Source organism: Rhinolophus sinicus, chromosome 7 (genome assembly GCF_057876585.1).
Source record: "Rhinolophus sinicus isolate RSI-liver-muscle chromosome 7, RSI-T2T, whole genome shotgun sequence".
Taxonomy (NCBI): Eukaryota; Metazoa; Chordata; class Mammalia; order Chiroptera; family Rhinolophidae; genus Rhinolophus; species Rhinolophus sinicus.
This window is the reverse complement of record NC_142507.1, coordinates 4883959-4906517: the sequence shown is the minus strand read 5'-3', so window position 1 is coordinate 4906517 and position 22559 is coordinate 4883959. Positions and strand designations below refer to the sequence as shown.

At 45.3% G+C, this 22559-nt stretch overlaps 1 protein-coding gene across 2 annotated transcripts in view; it reads right to left on the bottom strand.

Annotated features, from left to right (window-relative positions):
* Positions 1-864: 864 nt before the first annotated feature.
* MRPS28 (mitochondrial ribosomal protein S28) overlaps positions 865-22559 on the bottom strand; it is a 97998-nt gene continuing 76303 nt past the window's right edge. Inside the window, exon 3 of one of the 2 annotated variants that reach the window (XM_074319266.2) lies at positions 865-2624. In XM_074319266.2, the coding sequence (XP_074175367.2) occupies positions 2453-2624 (172 nt within the window). In that variant the 3' untranslated portion in view covers positions 865-2452. Of the gene's footprint in view, positions 2625-22070; positions 22487-22559 lie in introns of those variants that run through there. The other variant, XM_019725571.3, reaches the window with a different exon arrangement.

The window sequence follows — 22559 nt, the reverse complement described above, 5'->3', positions numbered from 1 at the left end:
TCTAGCCTTCCTGAGGGATGAGGAATTCTACTTACGTATTTCACAACCAACTGAAGCGTATTCCCTTAAGTGAAAAAACTTTCTATTTTAAATCGAAATCTTCGCGAACATTTCTATCTACTTCCCTGCCTCTATTTTAAGCAGAGTGCAGTAAGCCTCATTTCACCTTGTCTTAACGACTCAAGTTCACAGTTCTTGCCGTTTGGACTGATACATATGTCAGTGACCTCCAGGTCGTTCGTGCCGAAAGGAAAATTTCACTCACTCACACGCACAGAGGCTCCAGGTGACTGTTTGCTTTTTCAATTATTGTCACTTCTTTTTTGGGTCTTAAATTTCCTTTCAGGTTTCACTGACAGTCTGTCTTCTAATGGCTCATGATGGGTTGGGGAATAAAAAGCCAATACCGTTAGAATCATGCCTCAAGAAGAAGCAAAGAGGCTCTGAGTGGAAGCCTGCAGGACTCACCTACTAATAAGACATCTAGCCTTTAGTGTACGGCTTTCTTGCTCTTTTTTTTTTTTTTCAATGCTCTCTAATTTGCTAGTTATATGTCTGAGCGTTAAGGCTGGAGTCCTGATGTGAAGGAGGCCCTACTGCAGCAGGGTATTTCCTTATAAAAGAACAAAAAGCATTTAGTCCTCGTCACCTCCAGGCACTTTTATTTCTTTCTTTCTTTTTTTTTTTTTTTTTGACAAATCCTGCTTTCTTGCATTTATTAATGGGAACAGAGCAGTGAAGTGACTTACACAATAGGAGGGGCTGGACCAGAGACAGAAATGGCATCATTTAACTTTTCTGATCAACTCAGTAAACTCAAAATTTACAGGACTCATCCTTACCTGAAATTTCAGTGGAGTTTTTTTTTTTTTTTGGGGGGGGGGGTAGATAAATGCTATGGACAGAGTGGTACCTGTTCATAACAAGACCATATTTAGTGATTTTGCTAAATGATTAATTTTCATAAATGGGAGGGCTGAGGAAGACCTTACAGAAAGAGAGAGCAGAGCTGTATCACTCCAGTTTAAGGGACTGGATGCCTCATGGTACCTGTTTCTGCCACTTGGGCCTCAGGGATCTGAACCCAATTTAGACTTTCAAGATGAGAGTTCCTGCCAATCACGTGGCCCCTTGAGAACATGTAATAAGGAGAAGACACGTGTTCCTTGTCAGGTGTCTAATTCCACCTGCTACATAGAAGGCATTGAGTTGATTTATTTGATTTTTAGGAAGGTAAAATCCTGCACACAATTCAACAACCCTTTAGCCTCAATCTTTAGAACACGAAGTTTTTGTTAGACGTAAAGCAGTACCTGAGATTAACAGATTTATCAGGATGTATCAAAACAAATAAACAAAAAGGATGCAAGCAGCAGCCATACAGGCCACAGCAGGAAAACGGACTAAATGTATTAAGAGCCCAGAAGTTCCCACCTTACCCCTGGCCATTCTGAGGTGGGAGCACGGGGACAGGGGGGGACCCCAGGTTACAGGAGTGGAGGGTGCTGAAAGCAAGGTACCTGCTGACCGCCCTGCCAGAGACTCCCAGGCTGAGAGGAACACTGTCTGGAAAAGAGGGTCTCGCCGTCCACACCCCACCCTAAACTGGTAGCAGTGGCCCCGAGAACTGGCGGAGGCCTGGTCCACCAGGAATAAGTGTCCAGTGAACTGTGAGCTTCACTCAGTGCAATTACTTATCTTTTACATTAAATTCTGCTCAAGTCTCTTAAAATTGATTTTTCAAACACAGACCTATCTCCTTGGATTTGAGCAGGAAAGCAGAACAAAACAAAATTTCAATTTCATTTTGGTGCCCGTCATCATTCAGTCACGTCCTCTGAACATGAATGTGGCACAGAAAGGGAGGAAAACGTGAACTACGGGTATGGGGCCGCTTAGTTGGAATTAAGACACTACTTGCATCCATCGAGCGTCAGGAGCTCCCCAGCCTGGAATTTACGTGGCTTTAACAGTTTTTAAGGGGTTGACTTTTACTCTGAACCCAATGCCCCCCACCCCCACCCCCACACACGTGCAGGCAGACACAGGCATAGACACAGCTTATGTAAGGACGCCAGCACGGGCAAGGAAGGGAAGTCAAGATGCAGGGCAGGGGGAGCGGTGAGGATTAGGACAGGCTCAGCCAGTCGTATTGACACAGCGCTTCCTGCAGACGCCGCCTCAGTCATCCCGCGTGGCGCTGTGCGCGCTGGCACCGCGACGAGCTGGTTCAGTGGCGCGGAGGCTGGAAACCGAACGCCGGCTCCTGACGCACAGGCCTTTGTCCTCGGCACTCAACGGGCCACCTTCCTGGCAGGTGTCTGGTAAACAGGTCAACTGATCTGCGATTAGGGCGCCTCCTGCCTACGTGCCAAGTGAGCGGGGGGATGGAGCCGTTCCTCCTTCATAGGAAATGTTGGAGCACAGATCAATGACGCTGGGGCTTCGAATATCATCTTGCGCTGGAGAAAACGGACTCTGAGCGCCTGCACAGGGGGCGACCTGAGCGGGAAGCCGATGCCTCTGGGGACGCTGAGTGACAAGTCCTGGGACCCAGGGGCCGGCGAAACAAAAACAAGCCGCACTGCTTCATTTTCTTGTACTCTGAAATGCCACTCACATTCCTTAGAGAGAGAGAGAGAGAGAAGAGGAAAAGGGTCCTGAGAAATACAATAATCGGCGTCCGCACTGCGGGCCAGAAGGCAGACAAGTGTCCCCTCCAGCCCAGGCCTGGGGGCGAGCATGGGGGGCGGGCCTGGGGGCGCCCCGCGGGGCCTACGCGTTCCCAAGCCCGCAGGGGTGACGAGGTGGGGACTTCGGCTTTGTGGCGGCTGTTTTCACACAAGAGCCGGTCCCCAGCCGCTCCCTGGAAAGGCCCCGCCGGTCCCAGCCTACGCGCTGCAGCCCGGGTCACAAGGGCATTTCACAGCCGCTCAGTCGGTAAATGGAACGTCAGCTCTGGGGGATCCCGCGTGTGTGGGGCGCGGGCGGCTGGTGGCGCTGCCCTGTCACAGCCCCAGGTCCGTGGGCGTGTGGGGGCCTCTGGTCCCCTCCCGGGCGCCCCCGGGCTCCTGCAGCCTCCTGCCCTGGTGCAACTTGCTAGAAACCCAGAGGCCAAGCTGAAACTTGGAGAGAGAATCGTGGAGAAGAAACCCAACCTAATCTAGGTCAGACCTGGAAAGATAACTAAATTCATCCTAATTAATTATTAGATTCTCCCTTTTAGGTAACGTGTACCTCAAAGGGGAATTTTCACCCAATTCGATCAGATACCAACCCTTTCCTCTAAAGTCATTTCACCTGAAACTGGGCGTGAGCACATGGGTCAGCCCCAGTCCGGCCTGGCCTCCCTGCCCTTTGCCCAGTTCAGGGATTCCGGAACTGCCCAACACGCCCGTGCATCCCCTCGCAGCGAGATGGCCTCTTTCACCATGGCCTCTATTCTGTTTCGGGGAGAGGCAGCTTGAGCTCTTGGGAAACACACGAGGTCCTTGCCCCTCTCGGCGTCACTCACTCCTTGGAGCCAAAGGGGTCACCGCTAATTGCTGTGATATCAGGACTTACTAACATGTGTGATGACCTCAGCGGCAGGGCACAGCTGGTGGGCCTGTGTCAGTGGAGGCTCCTCACCCAAGTAGAGGCCCCAGACTCTGCACGCCTCACACACCTGCTTGGTACCTCCACGCATTTATTCTTATTTACTCCACACAACAATCTATTTCACGGATGGTAAAACAAGCTTCTGGAGGCGCAGAAAGTTGCCCAAGCTGCACAGTTAGGTGTCAGGTGTGTCAGCCTCCATGCTCATAACACATGTTCCACAGTCTTGGACTCATAGAGGAGGAAGGGTACTGTGTGTGGTAAAGCAGCAGAAAGCATGGACGAGAGGCAGGAAGGGAGAGGCGTTCACTTTTGGTCAGACACTAGTTCAGAAACCCAGCTTGCAGATGCAACGTTCACTTTCTCACCGGAGGCGCCCTGCATTAGCGTTTCCCTCTCATTTTCCTCTAAGGGATTTCCTCAAAGGCTTGAGATTCTGACCAGCACCAGTGGTGTCTGTTTCTCAAATGCTCAGCAGGGGAGATCCCAACGTTCATTCCTCACTCAAGTCTCAGATAAGCTAGTGAAGGGTGTGAACCTGCTGTATTGCTCGGGTTGCCATCACGAAATACCACAGACTGGGTGGCTCACACAACAGAAATGTATTTTCTCACAGCTCTGGAGGCTGGAAGTCCAAGATAGGGAAGGGTGCCAGCATGGCTGGTTTCTGGTGAGGACTCTCTTCTCGCCTTGCAGACATCCACATTCTCACTGTGTTCTGAAGTGACAGAAAGAGAGAGAACTCTCTTTTCCATTTCTTATAAGGCAGTCCTGACAGATCAGGACCCCACAGTTACAACCTCCTTTAACCTTAATTACCTACGAATGCCCCACCTCCTGCTACAGTCACATTGGCAGTTTGGGATTCAACGTATGAATTGGGGAGGCCACTGGGGGGACACAAGTCAGTCCACAGCGCAGTGCCAGGATTCAAAGCTCCCGTACCAAACTTCCAGTTATAAGACAAATAGGTACTGGGGAGGGAATGTATAAAATGGTGCCTATAGCTAACACTGCTGTATGGTTTGAAAGTTGGTAGGAGAGTAGATCCTAAGAGTTCTCATCACAAGAAGAAATTTGCTTTTTTTTCTTCTACTTTTTCTTTTTATTGTATCCATATGATATGAAGGATGCTAATTAAACTTACTGCAGTAATCATTTCACAGTGCGTGTAAGTCAAACCATTATGCTGTATGCCTTAAACTTACAGAGCGATGTACGTCAATTATATCTCAGGACAACTGGGAGGGAGGGGCGAGCTGTGGTACCTTCAATGGCAGCAAACAATTAGATATTGGTTAATGCACTGATATTAATGGCAATGGGGTGGGAGTAAATAGGAGAGAAACAAAGCCATGCCTTGTTGCTGCCATAGGAGCGTTTTCTGTTTTAGAATCCCTGACTTGATAGCATTATTTTGCACATACCATAAAGTGAAGCTTAATGCCATCTTCAGGGTGTGATACCATGAGACCATCTTCACGATGGAATTCTAATACAATACCTTCTGACACTTCAAAAACTAGACGTCTTTCAGGGACGTCAAATAAGATCTACTTTACAGAGAATTGTGTTTAAGAAAGATTCTCTCATGTAAATTGATGCCGCTACTATGGAAAACAGTATGGAGGGTCCTCAGAAAATTAAGACTAAAGCTACCATATGACCCAGCAATCCCTCTTCTGGGTATCTACCAAAAAATTTGAAAACACTTAGTCATAAAGGTACCTGCACCCCCATGTTAACTGCAGCGTAATTCACAGTGGCCAAGACACGGAAACAACCTAAGAGTCCTTTAACCAATGACTGCATAAAGAAGATGGTACATATATACATATATACAATGGTATAGTATTCAGCCATGAAAAAGATGGAATAATGTTATTTGTTACAACATGGATGGAGCTTGAGAATCATGCTAAGTGAAATGAGTCAAACAGAAAAGGACAAGAACCATATAATTTCACTCATGTAGGATATAAAACAAAAAGCAACAAAAGAACACGCAAAATAAGCAAACTCATAGACACAGACAACAGTACCGCGGTTACCAGAGGGGAAGGGGGCAGGGGGAAGATGAAGAGGATAAAGGGGTTAAAATATATGGTGATGGAAGGAGAATAGATTTTGGGTGATGAACACACAACGGAATATACAGATGAGGTATTATAAACTTCTACACCCAAAACTTATACAATGTTATTAACCAATGTTATCCCAATAAATTTTAATTACAAAAGAAAGATTCACTCATAACTAGAAGAAACTTACACAAAGATTTTTACAAAGCTAGAATCATCTCTTTAAAAGAGCAATTTTAAGTGAGTCAGTGGATTGCCATTTTGGTACACGTTTCATTTATTTGCAAAGCAAGTCCAGGAAGGCCAGATTGATCCAGAACCTGATTCTATTTCTCCATATGTGAAAAAAGAATAACCTTACTGGGAAGACTTATCTTGTTCAAGCATATGGACAACAGAAGCCATGATTTCATGTTCGGTTTCATTTGTCAAATGTCACTACATTTCTGTAAGTTTGGTTGACTGTGGTAAAGAGGTAGGAACTGAGCACTGCCAAGTTCTAATAAAATTCCTCTCTGTCCTCAACGTCTGGAAAAGAAAAAGGATGCGCTGGACCTTGAGTGGTGAAGCACAAGCAAAGACGGCTGTAGTTCTGGCCTAAAAACCTGCATCCTTCTGCCAATAATCCTTCAGTCATTTACATCTGAGGGTGGATTTCTTCTCCTCTTAAGCGATGGATGGACTCAAAACACCTTTTCCGCAGTTTAATCTTTTTACAAACCACTATATGTTTTCTTGTAGATAGTGTTTCTTTTCATGACCCACAGCCCCTCATATTATTCCAGTGTAGGTCACTGGAAAGTTTGATGGGAGAGAGCAAGAGGTGAAAGTAGGGATAATTCCGGTTGATTGTGCCTGGCTGGCAAGCCCGGGGTGGGATGGGTAATTGATGGCAAGAGGTTTAGGGCTTCAGAACTTCTGTATTGGAAGTACTGACTGCCCAGTGGGAAGAGGAAATAAGATTCCAGCAGATGGGTAAGGAGCAAAGACAGGGGATTGGGAAGCAGACTTAATTTGCTTTATGGTTGAACTAGATTAGGTCCCCAGCAGGGCAGTAATGCCATATACCCCTGGGACATGGCACCCTTTGGGGAGGAAGGCCCATGTGGACCATCACAGAACTATTAAGCCAGAAACAGAGGTTACTAAACTGCTGTTACTAAAATAACTGAGACAACTACTGCTCAGAAATAATTAAGACACTGCATCCTCAATGGTAACCGTTCAACATTCCTAGTTCCTGGGCTATCTGTATCCTAGATGTATCCTTTTATCGTTTGTCTCCATAGATAAGCTATATTAAGTCACATTTACTGGGAAACCTAGGCTCTATTTCTTGACCACCAACTACAGAGCAATTACGTGAATTTTTTTTTATTGTGGTGAAATACACATAACATCATAAAATTGACCATCTTAACCATTTGTAAGTGTACAGTTCTGTGTCTGTGAGCACATTCACCTTGTTGTGCAACCGTCACCACCATCCTTCTCCAGATCGTGTTCATCCTCCCACACGGAAACCCGACCTATTCAACAACAGCTCCCCATTCTCCCCCCTCCCAGCCGCTGGGAGCCACTGTTCTACTCTGTCTCTACGATGTGACTATTCGAGTTCCCTCCTAGAAGTGGCTCATACAATACTTGTCTTTTGAGTCTGGCTTATTTCACTCAGCATGATTTCGAGGTTCCTCCATGGTGTAGCATGGGCCAGAGTGTCCTTCCTTTTTAAGGCTGAATGACACTCCACTGCGTGTGTGTACCACATTTTGTTTATCCAGTCATCCACAGGTGGAAGTAACGACTTTTTTAACCAGCACACCAGTACTCACATGTACAAATCACACTGTCTTTCAGATGAGAGCCCTTGGAAAGTTATACACTGCTCAAGGATGACGTGTTACGGCTGAACTGTGCTTCTCCAAAGTCCTATGCTGAAGCCCGAAACCTGAGCACCTCAGACGGGCCTCTATTTGAAAAGAGGGCCTTTAAAAGGATGATTAAGTTACAAGGGTGGGCGCTAGTCCATTATGACTGGTGTGATCTCATGCGAAGAAGAAATGTGGACATACAAGGAGACACCAGGGGCGCACAGGCAGACGAAAGGTCACGTGAGGACATAGCAAGAAGACAGCCATCTACATGCTGAGGAGAGAGGCCTCAGCTGAAACCAACCCTCCCAGCACCTTGATTTTGGACTTCCAGCCTCCAGAGCCGTGAGACAAATGAATGTCTGTGTTCAAGCCACCCAGTCTGCAATATTTTGTTATGGCTGCCCGAGCAGATGAATACACCTTGTTACAAATAAGCATTTTGCATGTGTGTTTTTTTGGTGACACTGCCTCAGAATCAGTTTAAGCCCATGCACCAGGATCAGCCTCGTTACTTTATAGTCACAAACAGTGTTACTCAGCTTGACCACTGGATTTTTTCCCCCATCATATTTGGCTTTAATTTTTCTTTAACGAAAAATTAAATCCTTTCTTAAAGGATAAAACACCTTCCACTGAGGACATTCAAAAGAACACTCTGCCAATTTTGAAGGCAATTCCAAGAGGAAATTGCTTTGAGCAATCGCAACAGAGTTGAAATGAGTATTTTGCCTACCATGCACCAGAGGCTATAACACTCATTAAAATACATATGCTCTATGATATTTGCTAAAGAACCCATCGCTTTATTTTATATTCCTGCCTCTTCCATCTAAATAAAATGCGTGTACCTTTGGAACCTGCCACACCCTTTTTTTTCCTCCCAAAACTCAAGCTCCTCAAAGAGTTCCATGATCTGACTCTTAATCCAAAGCTTCAGCCTCTGTGGCCTTAATCCGCAGCTGTACTGCTTTGATACTGTGGTCAGAAGGATCAACTCCCAGTGTCTCCCTCTCTCCTCTGTCCCCAGAAGGAACAAGCAGAGGTGGCGTCGTGATGAAAACACCAAATGGGAAGGAGAAGAGGGCAAGTCCTAGGAAACGGGGCTTTCGTGCTTTGAGGGAAAAGAACTGAGTTGAAATTGGGGACCTCGAAGCATTATAGGCACTAAGCTTGGTGGAGCCAACATTTCCAAAAAGCTTTCCGTTACATTGTCTTGCAAAGTTATTTCACCAGGAAAGAGGAGCTTGGGATAGGAATCACGCATGAATCGGCATTATTGCATCAATCTCTGGCTTTACGGAGGGTCCTTGTCCACAAATATCCCAATGGAAACTTTTCAAAAATAACACCAACTAACAGTCTCATTATTTTCCTCCAAAAGAAAGTCTTATTTCTTGTGGGGCTGAGCTCCTTGTGGATGAGGTCTGTGCCTTCATCTTCCCATATGTCGCACCTGGTGACACTCTATCCATGTTGAATGAATGACCCAGACAGCCCTTCACTGGGTTTTCAGTTCCTGGAATTCCTCTGTCCACTATCCTCTCCTCCGGTTCCCATTTCTATCTCATTCCCACTTGATTTTCTCTCATTTTGTGATCCTCATGTTGAAACCCAAATGTATAGTAACGTTTTGCCCATGGCCAGAATAGCGTGTAGCTTCATCACAGCTCTGACTTTCAACTTGTAAAGTCGGTGAGGGCTCTGAAATGTAAACGGATGCTATGTAAGCCTGGGTCCGAGTCCACTGGAAATAGACCTGCACTGACCCTCTTCTTGTGGGTCATCTCTCAGGCATTTGGAACTTGGAAAAAATGGTGTCGTGGCCAAAGGAACCCAACCATTACAACTCCCTTAATTTTTGAAGTCAAGTGGCCTTAAAGTGCCAGATTTCAGATGGTTAATACAATTAGGTTTATCCAAGAGAACTCTTTTAGTTAAGAAGAAGAAATCCTAGTGCATGATGACAATTCTTTCCATCAAAAAGGAGACCAATGGACTAACACACCTACTGAAAGGCTGACCTTCATCTTCCGTCTTGGAACTCGGTGACACTGAAAGAACGCATCTGTTGCAGGTTACCCTAAAGCATGCCATATCCGAAATGACTGTATGTGGACGGAGACCAAGGACGAGACCCCCACATGGTAAAAGAAGTTTAAACTCCTTATCATTAGGAAAATGCTTTTCCAATGGTTTCCCAACTCTTTCTGCAGACCTCCTTGCAGGCTGGCGGGGGGATGTGGGGGTCCCCTTTGTGAACGCCAAAGGCCTGAGGAACTTAACTGTGCCTAAACTTGGCAATCATGATCATGCCTATTGAGAATGAGCTTTCTCTTTTGAGGACCAAGGAATGCAATATGCACAATTTCTCTTTTTTTCCTCGGGAGCGATTTTATTCCTCATTAATGCCAAGATAAAGGGCTTATAAGGGCCCTTGACATGTAAACGTCTAATTAGGAAACTTTCAAAGCTGACATCTAAAATGCTCACTTTTTTTAAAAGAGAAGAAAAAGAAAAAAAGAATTTATCATTATACTGTGAAAGAAGTCTTCCAATAAAACGAGCTTCTTATCTGTCCATTCCACTCCAGCTGGGCTACGCTTGCTGCTCTCAATGCATGAAGTCACATGTTCACAGTCTGATCTGGAACAGTCCTGGGGGCACGTCTTAGCGTGAGTTTCCCTGAAGGATGAGCCTGACACCAGCCTTATGTGCAGACAGCTCACATGGGCGGTGATCCTAGAAAGCAGGGGAGAGAGAGAGAGAGAGAGAGAGAGAGAGAGAGAGAGAGAGAGAGAGAGAGAGAGAGAGGAGAGAAGCACCTACTGTGGGAGGCAGGGGCGTGACTCTTCTCAGGGACCACTGAGAAGCCCACTTAATGCTTTCCAGAATCTTCCTTGTGAAAGACAGGAAGCAGGTCCGTCTATCTATCAGCTCCCATCCAGTTGGTCAGAGGTCACCCTCAGAGTGTTAACTGCCTGATCTAGGCATGGGCTTGGGCTAAGCCAACAGGCTTCAGTATCATGACGCCCCAGGGTAGAAAACAAAGATATGTGATATATTATCTACTTCTGTATAACAGATAACCCCCAAACTCAGTGGCTTAAAACCACCAAGAATTATTATTTCACAGTTTCTGTGAGTCAGGAATACAAAAGCAGCTGGGTAACTCTAGCTCAGGGTCATTCAGGGGGTTGCAGTCACGATGGCGACCGGGTTTCTGTCATCTGAAGGCTTAACTGGGGCTGGAGGCCCTGCTTCCAAGATGGGCCACTCACATGGCTGATGACAGATCTCAGCTCCTCACTGGCTGTTTGCAGGTGGCTTTATTTACTCATCACATGCGCTTCTCTAGAGGGTTCCTGAGTGTCCTTACAGCATGGCAGCGAGCGTCTCCCAGAATAACTGATCTGAGAGCGAGGAGAGCAGGAGCCACAATATCCTTTATGACTTAGCCTATAGTACCCATGCTGTGGTCACACAGCCCAACCCTGCTACCATGTGGGAAGGGACTACACAGCAGGGCCACAGCCGACGGTGGGGACAACGGCGGCCATCATAAGGCTGGCTACCACATGTGGGCATGGGCGTAAGGGGCACTGTCTGTGCACCATGGGCCAACACGGCACGGAACTGTCCACCCCGGCCACGGCTGAAACAACACGCGAGACCAAGGATGTAAGGGGTGCTTTCCAGATGCCAGTTTGAGCTTCGCCTCCGTCATGCCTTCCAACAGTTGGATGCAATCAAGGCCTTGGCTCCTTGAGGAGAACGTCCGATTAAACAAAGATCCCAGAAAATGCTGATGGGCAAAGCTCATCTTGAGTTCTCAAATACCAGTACAATAGGTGGTCAGACATGGCAGACATCCTGGACTGATGGAATCAGTCAGAGAGTTTATTTCTTGGTTTTCTTTCACCCCCAGACTACAGCAGACAAGCTACAGAAGCCAGCACATAACTGCCTTTCAACAGGGAAGCAGAACACATCAGATGCTACGGTTTTATGGAACAGGACAAGACACAACCCTAAAGGAAACGAACCTGTGTTCAACACAAACGTTAATCGAATGATTCATCACAGGATTTATTTTGATTTAGTCCGGTTAATATTGCAACAGAGCCCTTGTCCCAAAGTCATGATTTATTGAAAACATGTAACAAAATGACCTGAATGAGTATAGAAAAAAGCATCTCTACCCATAGAGTAGGCTAAAAAAAAAAAAAAAAAAAAATCCAGGTCACAAAGACTACTTGCCCATTCAACATCCATCCTCCCCTTTTTCCTTATTAACAGAACCCATTTTTGAGGCCCAGCTTAAAAATACTCCCCATCTAATCTGGCACCTTGCAGTAAGCACATGACACTGTTCTGACCAATAAAAGTTATGTGAAGTCTGATGCTGAGTTCTGAGGTTTTGCTTTCCTGATACACGCATTACTCCTGATGCACGCATCACTCCTGGCGCACGCATCACTCCTGGCGCACGCATTACTCCTGGTACACACATCATTCCCTTTCTGGAAAGTCGAGCTAGTGACTACAGCTGGAGCCCTGGCGGCCACCTTGTAGTCACGAGGGAAGGGCCAAGAGAACCACAAAGGCCTGGAGCCACCCAACCACCAGCCACTGGCTAGCTCTGTACCTGTGTGAGAATAAGAAACCTCTCTAGGCTAATGGCTTTAGCCACTGTTGTCGACTTTTCTCTTTCATCCAGTCAAATGCAATGGCTAATGAACGTAGCTCACATGCATACTTTCAGATCATTCCTAACCAAGTGACTGTTTCCATACATCGTCCATTTTAAAATTTGTAATTCTCTTCAAAGTTGTCAGGTTTATAAGACCATCATTGTTGATTTTCTTCTGAAAAAAATATCCGTCCCATGGTGAGCCTGACACGCCTGCACAGCGCTGTTTTTCAGTCTCTGCTCACCTTTGGCTCTACACTTACAGCAGTGTTTCTATCCAGGTCCCCATTCCCCTCCTGACCCACTCCCAATCGCCCCCACGTTTCCTCACGGAGGCCTTCCCTGACTCCTCCAGTCTCAATCCAGTTGCTCAGCTACATTCCCATGCAAGCTGAATTTGTTCATCCTGGAACTTAACCAAATTTATATTTACACACACACACACACACACACACACACCTGAGAATGTGTGTAACATCGTGTCCACACTGAAGTGTAAGCTCAGCGAGGCCAGAGCTACACTGGCTGTGTTCACCCCTATACTCCTGGTCCCCAGAAACGTGCTGGCCAGGGTGTTATGTCCACACTGTCTTGCAAGGAGCCCCTGGCAAGTCCAGGAGGAACGCTCTTGTTCCAAGGACTCCGAGAATTTAAACACTGTCAGAGAGGGTCCCCACACTGCATTCTACTCATTGACATGTTTAAGCTTTTCTATTTGTTTCTCATTGTTGATTATTCCTCATTGAAAGCCTGGAGGGAGCAGAAAGGCGCCCGCCGGGGACAGCCACCTCCCCATGCAGGCCAGCCAAGCTTCCCCACTTGTCAGCGTTTCCAGGGTGACAGGCCAGGTACTAATCCCTCTTAGTCGCCCTAAACAGGGGGGGAAATACTAATTGTCCACAGTTAAGAGGCGAGAACCTCTTAATGCTTTCTCGGGTTTCTTTCTTTCTTTTTTTTTTTTTTAAGGGCTGCATTTTGAAGAGGTAAATATAGACTGGAGAATATCTGTTTACACTCTGGTCGCAGAGCAGGCATCTGGGGAGCATTTAACTATGGTGATATGCTGCTCCCAAGTAAAGGTTCTGTTTGTGACAATATGACACAAAGTTATTTGGCTTTTCAGAAAGGCGCCATTCTCCTTCTGGCTTCTGTACAGAAGGAAGGCAAGATTTCAAGATAAGCTATTTTGAGAATATTAAAACATGTGCAAACCCAAATGAAAAGACCAGGAAAAACTGAAAAGGAATCTAAGTCATGAGAAAAACTGAAAATATAATACCTGCTTGGAAAACATAATGCCATTGGCCGTTTCTTCTCTATATTTCCTTCAGGTACCTACTACAATGGAAATGCCTGTACGCGTGTCCTGACTATCTGGCAGCGTGGGTTAAGCCAGACGGTCTGGGTTTGAGCTCCATGGAGGCAGGAAGTGGGAGAAGTGGGGAGGTGGAGGCAGGCCGGAAGCTGCATTTCCGGCGTAGGCTACACACTGTGGGGCATAGTAACAGCTGGAGACGAAGGTTCTGGAAGATTTGGGTGCTTTTATACCCTGATGACTTAGGTTCCAAAGGAGCCAGGGAAAAGAATAAATAAATAAACCTCCGCCTCAGTGATTTCATTCAAGGTAATAATAGCATAGCTTGCTTCATTTTCTACTGGAATTAGAATATAAAATCTAAAAAGTTAAACATTTTAAGTTACTAAATAAAATTAATTTAAAAGTAGACTATATGACGAAGATATAAATCAACTTCCCAGTCCTTTAGTCATTATTTGGGAGGTACCCACTTGAAGAGGGGAAGTGTGTGTGTGTGTGTGTGTGTGTGTGTGTGTGTGTGTACACATATATACATACATACACATGATATATTATATAAATATATATATATATATTTAAATGTAAATATACATTTATAGATATTCATGGTTTTAATGTAACCTCAATACACTAAAAGCATTGTGAGAAAAGAACATTTTTAAAACTGGTAACACTTTTCAGTGCCTTTTAGACAGGAGTTTTTGAAAGGTTACTGGTAAGTTACCTACCACAGACCCATCATAAAGAATTGACCAGAAAATGTCAGAAACACGGGATAAATCTAAGGTAGAGAATTGTATCCTTTTGTACTTTTTCTGTCCCTGTAACAAGGGTGATGGGTTTAGATCCCATCCAGGATATGGCTGCTTTTGCCAGAGAAAGAAATATTGTCTCTGAATGTTATTCCACCGGGAAAAAAAATTTATTTTTTTTTAAAACCTGACAGGGCCAGAATATCCATCAAGAAGTTATGACCGTATAAAGTCACTTTCAAGTACACAAAAATAAGGGGTACTGGCGTCCTCTCTCTTTCCTCCCTGGGAATCAGACTTGTAAATCTGAACTTAAGGTCAGAAAAATGAGTTGCTTCCAGCATACAGCTGATATTGGTGCCAGTAAACTGTACACGATCGCTTAAAAATGGTTTCTACTGTTGCTGTTCTGTTCACAACTTGGAAGGGACACAGCCAAGAGCAGGTCTACTTGTATGTCCTGAAGTCCTAACAGGGAAACAAATGAAGAAAATCCCTAGAACGTGCCCGGGAAAGGACACGTAAGAAGGCTGCCCAGCGTCAGCAGTGTGGGTCTAGCTGGGCCTCCTTCATAGCTGCCATGCTGTGTTTTGATCTTTAGGTGAAGAGCAGAAATGTTTCTCCATGTTTAATCTGTGGGGCTTAGGCTGGAAGACACACAAATGGAACTGATGGAATTCTACTGTGGGTGGGACAATGTGATTATTCTGAGTGAAAAGTGAACCCGCCATCATTTACTATGAGAATGGGGGCATCTGAGAGGTTCTCAAACCAAACAGCAGGTATGCTCTCTTTGTGAGGACAAATCTGATTAAGAGGCACCCTTGTCTCCTTTTTCTAGTATTGAGTGAGATGCCAAATGCTTAGCTTCAATGGAACCGTTAGCCATCATCCATGAGGAAAACACTCCCTGTCAACACTTGGGGAAGCAATCCTTACGAGTGACGGAGGGAAGCAGAGGCCATCGCGAGTCCACAAGCCCTGCTTGCAGTTCATGAAAGAGCCAGAATGACCCAAAGGAGAACGCAACCCCGGGCCTTCTCTCTTCAGTCTCCTCCAACGCCCCACAACCTTTACATGTGGGAAGTTCATCCCTGACTGCAATGACTATGGCGAAAACGCAATGCTTGTGCCCCCAGAGAAGGAAAGGGCAGTTAACAGAAAGTATCACCCTTTAAAGCACACACAGTCACCTCCGTGTCTACCCTGTAGGCCAGGAAAACGCTGAACAAGGAGCCGTGGCCCAGCCACCAGCTTTTGGCTAGAAAATTACCAGGACCTGTGAATCAGACTCAGAGGGAGACCGGAAGCCTGTGTGTCCCTGACATGTGTCAGTGCGGCACGACCTGTTAATTCCTGTTCAAAGCCTCTAAGCCAAGTGGTGCAACGCCCGTTACTCAGAAAGCGTGGGTGGTGGTGGAGTGGGGACGAAGGCTGTGGAAGGGAGGGGGAGAGAAACGAGGGTCATCCAGGGACTGTCTACCAATCTCACTGCCCAAATGTCTGCTCCAGGCCTTGCAGAGCAGTTTGCTGGACGTCTAATCTTTCTCTGTTGGTAGAGACTCTTGACAATGGCAGCCACTGAACCAGCTAAATTACATTCACCAAACTGAGACGACTGTTTTCTACGGGTATGACACTGTGAGATGAGTAAAATGCAATCCCTTTCCTGGAGATATTTACCACTTATGAAGAAAACATAAATAATTCTCTAAGAGATAAATCTACGAAGGACTAATTGGCTTCAAAGCAGAAATAACTAATCCAACCATCCTTCCATCCACTCATTTACTTAGACACTTCAGGCCTAGGAAATTGCCCCAGGACACTCTTAAAACTGATGTGAAAAATAGTCAATTATTTTCTTATTTGTTTTCTCTTTTTCTAAAACTTTTCATTTCAGTGACAGACCGATCACAACTTTTAAAATCTAAAACAAAGATTTTATGGAGAAACAATGGCTACAACGCTTTGAAATAGAAATCACAAAATTTATGCACAGTTTTGCAATTCTACAAAATTTCTCTCAACCCTCTTCCAGATTACTGGTAAAACAAGCTTATAAATTAGAAAAGCACACTGACACTAATAAAAGTCACAGCTGACAGCAGAGAAAGGAGGTGGCAAAAATGTTTAAAGCAAACAGAACTAAAGGAAGCCTGTCACTGAGTCAGTTACTGTATAACCAAAAAACTGCCACAGTTAAAGCAGCGTGGGAGTTACCAGAAGCGGCAGGTACAATGGGCGTAAGTGAAAGGTACCAGCTGATATCACGGGCAGCGACAGGTAACAAGTTAAAAAACTTCTAAGAACACAGTGGTCCTGGGCCATTCATTCAGCAGCAGCGGGCAGCTCTACCCACCTTAATCCCTGGGAAATCACATCATTCTGAAATTGTTTTTCGTAATGGTGGCCCTGAGTCATCAGGGAAGACTTTAAATCCTGTTCCGTATTCTCTGATTTTAAAAAGCAGGAAATGCATTGGGGCCCGGGGACTGAGTAATTCATTTTAGAGTTTTACATGCAAGGTTTGGTTGTGTAGCTATTTACCCACTCCCTAGCAACTGAAATCTGATTAATCAAGAGTTTACAATGCTTTTGATCAATACAATTTCAAAAGCATTTTCTCTACCAAGTATCAGCCAGGGACACACATATCATTAGAAATGTTAGTCAGAAAAAAAAAACCACAGGTATTTTCCATATATACCTAAAATTATTTTAAACCTGAAACCTGGCCTGTGGCAGGGAAAGCATTTTGTGTAGAATTGATACAGAGGGAGAGATGATAGGGGGAAAGTTGACAGCAGTAGAAATGGCATGGGAGTCACTTGGCATGTTTGCTCACGCTCCTATGACCTGACTGCGCAGGCGGAAGGTGGCAGGGAAGGCGGGGTGGGGTGGGGGGCTGGAAAACATAAGCTAGCGACCCCACGCCTCTATGCAATAGATGTGACAATTGCAGTGTTTTGCCCCAATATGCAAATCCTAGGGAAGGGCCACACTTCTGTGGACAGTCCCTTCTTTCATTTGGAGGAAGAGATCAAAGGAATAGGAAATAAACCTGACAAACAGGCCCTTACGGAGGGGAGAGGGAACCCCTAACGCGCTGGGCCTTACTCTCCTGGCCTCCACAAGGAGCTGTCTTTATACTTTCAGGGTGATATTTCAGGGGCCCTCTGGTGAAAGCAGAAGCTGGTTTCTGTCTTGGGGCAGGAGGGCAGGAAAAAAGCCAAAACACACCCTAGGGTCCTGGAAGGATGAGCAAGCCTTATCTAAGGAGCTAGAAGTTCTCGGTTATAGGTGAGTTCTGTGTCTGTTTCCCTTCGGACCCATGGGAGCTTTGCAGAATCTTCCTTGCTGGTGATGGCCTTTCTCAAGTGGCCAGCCAGCCCATACTGTTAACATCCGTGAGGGATCACGTCCTACGGCCCCAGGCAGGCTGAGGGAATTATTTAGATGACAGCCATTACAAAGTTAACTCACCTCGCATGAGCAAGACTGTCATTTCTGGTTTACCAGAGGATCCAACTTTATAATCACGCTCTTTCTTGCTCTTTGTGGAATAATGTTTTTTTCTGGTTTTTCTAGTTCTTGCTCCACACCCATCAAGTACCATTTAAGGTAGATTATGTGGAGGCGGATGTATAACATCCACTTGGTAGATTTCCCAGGACTTTTTCAGGTCCATTTGTCATTTCAGACTTCGTTAACACCTGCACCGGAGGGAGAGCAGGAGAAGGGATGGTGCGATCAAACACAGAAATGACTAATGGACCAGAATATTTTTAAAAAACAAAATTACAGGCATAGGATTACCTTAAATTGGTATCCATTTTGTGGTTCTATTTTGGAAATTTACTAGTATATTGGGCATCACTAAATATGTCTAAAAGATAGTTATGCAGCAACATAACTGAGACATACCATTATTTCTGACCAACAAGTTTGCAGAATTTACCCACAATCCTCATCTCAGTTGCCTGCCCGAGTGGGATTCCCACTCCTTTTAGTATTGGTTTGGGAGTTGGGACATCATCTTTATCTACTGGCTTCTGTGGTCTTGACTGCACTGAAAATGAAAGATGCTGCCTTTAAATGTTGCCTGGAAAAAACACAGTATCTTGCTTTCTTTTATTCACTCATTTGAAGTAATTATTGCTATCACAGTGTCATGCGCATTTTTTCCCAAACCATAATGATTTGAGACTTATAGAGTACGGTATGAGAGTTGGTGGGGATTGTTTTTTCAAGCAGGCAATTTTGTGAAGCAAATGGCAGCAATCTACACCATTTTCTGCTTTCTAAAGTTTTCATCTGTCCACAGCATGATCTCAGGGGCCATACAATTTCTTACCTGGAGGCTAAGATCCTACGTTCAAAATCCTGTTTTCCATTCCCCACACACAGCACGCAAGTGTGAGACTATAAAACAAGACACATTTGTTCACAGAGTTTCCTACATACTTTTGGCTGAGAACATCTCTGGGCTCTTTGTAATTAGTTTAAAAGAAACATAGGGAAAAGGTTATCGTCTCTTCAAATAAACTACACGTTTCCCTTAGGAATTTATACTAAAATGTGTATTTATTTTTGAAAACCAAATGATATGAATATAAGTAATGCAATACTGGGTCAGCCCAATGGTCTAACCAGCCTGTGGTTTCAGAGTCTCATAGTATCCCACTCACGCTGGCCTCAGAAGTTGTGGGATTTGTTTCCATCTCCCTGCTTGCCTTTAATACTCAAATCTGGACTTACCATTCATGGATTCCCCTAACTCTTTCCTGACCTGACTTACATCCTTAGCTTCTAGCAATTACAGACACAATGAGTCCCTGAATGGCAAAGGCTCTACCCCACCAGTCCTCAGGAGAGTGTAGCCAGGGTCCTACGCCAGGTGAGTGAAGGACGGGATGAGTAACTGAAACTGTCACAGTCGTCCTCTGGTTACAACCATTCACATCTCTCCCACACGCAAACTCACGGACTCACATCCTATGTCCCCCACTGGCCCCCCAGCCACATAATCATGGCGTCTGCCAAGAGTCCAAGACCTTGTGGTCTGCACGAGGTCCAAATCCTGCTACTCCTGCTCCAGAGACCTATAAACTGAGCAGAAAACGATCTGCATTCCACACAGCCTGGTCGGCTCCGATAGCCCTCCCCTCTTGGATCTGTGGCCTTGAGATGTCCTCTCCCCTTGATGAACTGGCTTCTAACCAACAGAATATGGCACTGTTGAGGGGATGTGACTTTTGTGATTAGGTCACATACTATAGTGACTTCCATCTTGCCAGCAGTCTCTCTCTCTCTCAAAAAAAAAAATAAAAAATAAAAAAGCTTGCTTACAAAGGGGGGCAGGAGGACACTTTGGGGGGTGACGGGAGTCTATGATGTGGATGGTGGTGATGGCTTCATAGCTGCATCTTTCTGTTCACACTCCTTGTGTTGTATACATCACGTACAGTTTTTTCCACGTCAAGCATTTCTCAGTAACATGGTTTAAAAGAAGACAGTGTGATTTGAGGTGGCACATAGAAAGCCTCCACCTCCAGCCAGGGGCATGCTGAGGTGACACTCCCTGGGCATGTCCAGTGACTGAGCTTGCCGGCACAAACAGCAACGGGCCACCACAGACTCACGGGCACTCCTTTAACGGGCCATCTGCTCTGGGGGGCCGGACCTACGTAGTGTGTGATGTGTGACAAAATATTTGATTTGCAAGGTTCTGTCTTTTGCCCGGACCCCTCCCATGAAGTCCAGACCATACGTCATGACCAGCTGCCTTCAGAACATCTCTGAACTTAGATGGCTCAGGGGCATCTCCAATGTAACGTGTCCAAAACTGCACTCTGCACAGGCCCTCACTCCCACCAGCTCGTCCCGAGCCCGGTGAAGGGCAATTCAACTCTTCTAGCTGCACAGGCCAGAAAGCTTGCTGGCGTCCCTCACTCCTCTCTGAGCACACACTCCATGTCCAGTGTCAGGAAATACCTCTGCTTCTACCTTCAATATATATCCAGGTAGCATCATGCCCCACCTCCCCCACTGCTACCACACGGGGCCAAGCTGCCGTCTGTCGCACGGATCACTGCACGTCTCCTACTCCTACCGGGCCCGTGGCTGCCGCCCGAGTTCGTCTTCAGTCTGTACTTCCAGGGATCCTAACACGTCAGTCAGATTCCACGCGGCCTCTGCTCACACCCTCCAATGATGCTCCATCCCAACCAGAGCAAATGAACGCCAAGTCCACAGCAGGACCTCCGAGATCTCCCCACGCTCAGGTTCATGTGCTCTCCCCTTACGCTCGGCTGCACCGGCTTCCTCCCTCCTTCCCCTGGACAGGCCCAGTCCTGCCTCAGGGCCTTTGCACTAGCTGTTCCCTCTGTTCGAATCCTCGTTCCCAGAGACTCACGTGGCTGGCTCCCTCATTTCCTTCAGGTATTACTCAAAAATGAATTCCTGGTAACTGAGTATGGTGAATGCTAACCAGGTTTATTGTGATCACTTCACAACGCATACAAATATCAAATCAGAATGGTGTACACCTGAACCTAATATAATGTGGTATGTCAATTGTACATCAATAATAATAAAAAGAAAGTTCTTAGAAGGGCTCTATCAGTGGAAAAATAAACAAAATCTTTTACATAAAAAAGTGAAGTCATCTGTGAGGCCTCCCATTGACACCACCCCTAAATTTCAATCTGTCACGCTGATAACCTTATAACCCCATTCTCTGCTTTCTCTTATTTTATTTTGAGATCTAGCTAACATATAACATCACATTAGCTTCAGGTATATGACGTAATGATTCGATATTTGCTCTATTGCGAAATGGTCACATTAGGTCTAGTTAACACCCATCACCACACAGAGTCACAAAAATTGTTTTCTTGTAATGAGAACTTTTAAGATCTACTTTCTTAGCAACTTGCAAATATGCAATACAGTGTTATTAACTATAGTCGCCCTACTGTGCATGACTTCCTCAGGACTCACTTTAAAGCCGGAAATTTTTACTTTTTAACCCTCTTCACCCTTTTTGCCCTCCTTACCTCCCCTCAACCTGTTATATGTATCCATGAGCTCGTTTTTTTCTTTTTGCTAGATTTCACATTTAAGTGAGATCATATGGTATATGTTTCTCTGACTTACTTCACTTAGCATAAGGTCCGTCCTTGTCAGAAATGGCAAGATTGTCCTTTTCATGGCTGACTAATATCCCAGTGTATGTGTGTGTGTGTGAGAGAGAGAGAGAGAACACACACACACATCACATCTTCTTTATCCATTCTTCCATCAAATTAGATTGTTTCCATGTCTTGGCTATTATAAATGCTGCTGCAACGAACACGACGGTGCAGATATCTTTTCAAATTAGTGTTTTCTTTTTCTTCGGATAAATACCCATAAGTAGAATTGCTGAATTATATCATAGTTCTCTTTGATAACAGCCATGCTGACAGGTGTGAGGTGGTACCTCACTGTGGTTTGATTTGCATTCCCTGATGGCGGGCACCTTTCCATGAACCTGTGGCCATCTATACGTCCTCTTTGGGAAATGTCTATGCAGATCGTCTGCCCTCCCTGCTTCATTTTTGTCCTCAGCACCTATCACGATATAACATACTATATATTTTACTTACTTACTATTTCCCCCAGTTGAAGGTAAGCTCCACAACACAAGCAATTTTGTCTAATCTGTTTAGTGCGGTTTCTTTCACGTTTAGAATAGTGCTGTGCACACAGGACACTCCAAACATATTTATTGCATGCAAGCGTTTCTCAGTACAGTTTACACATTCCAATCAAAGGGAAAGATGCGTATAAGAGCGCGTAGGGAAGATACAGGTAAAGGAAATTCTAACAGTAAGAGCTATAATTACAGACTTCATTTATTATGTCTTCTTTCAATCATGTATTCACAATTTTCAAGTTGCATTCTTGGTGAGTATCTGGGTTCAGCAAAGGAGTTGATGCACTAAGCGAAGTCCATTTATTTCTCACGAGGGTCCTCTCTGGATCTGGAGTCTTTACCGTCCTGGAGCCCTAAGAGAACGGCATCGGCCTCTAGTATTGTTGTGTCTGTCGTGGCTCCCAGGAACCGAGATGTAAGTTCAAGATCTAAAAGCCGCAGCCGGACTCTGGTTCCTACCAGGTATTTCCTAAATAGGAAAAACAGAATTTCATTAATGCTGCATATGTCAAAACATGAACCACTAAAGTAAAATCCAAATT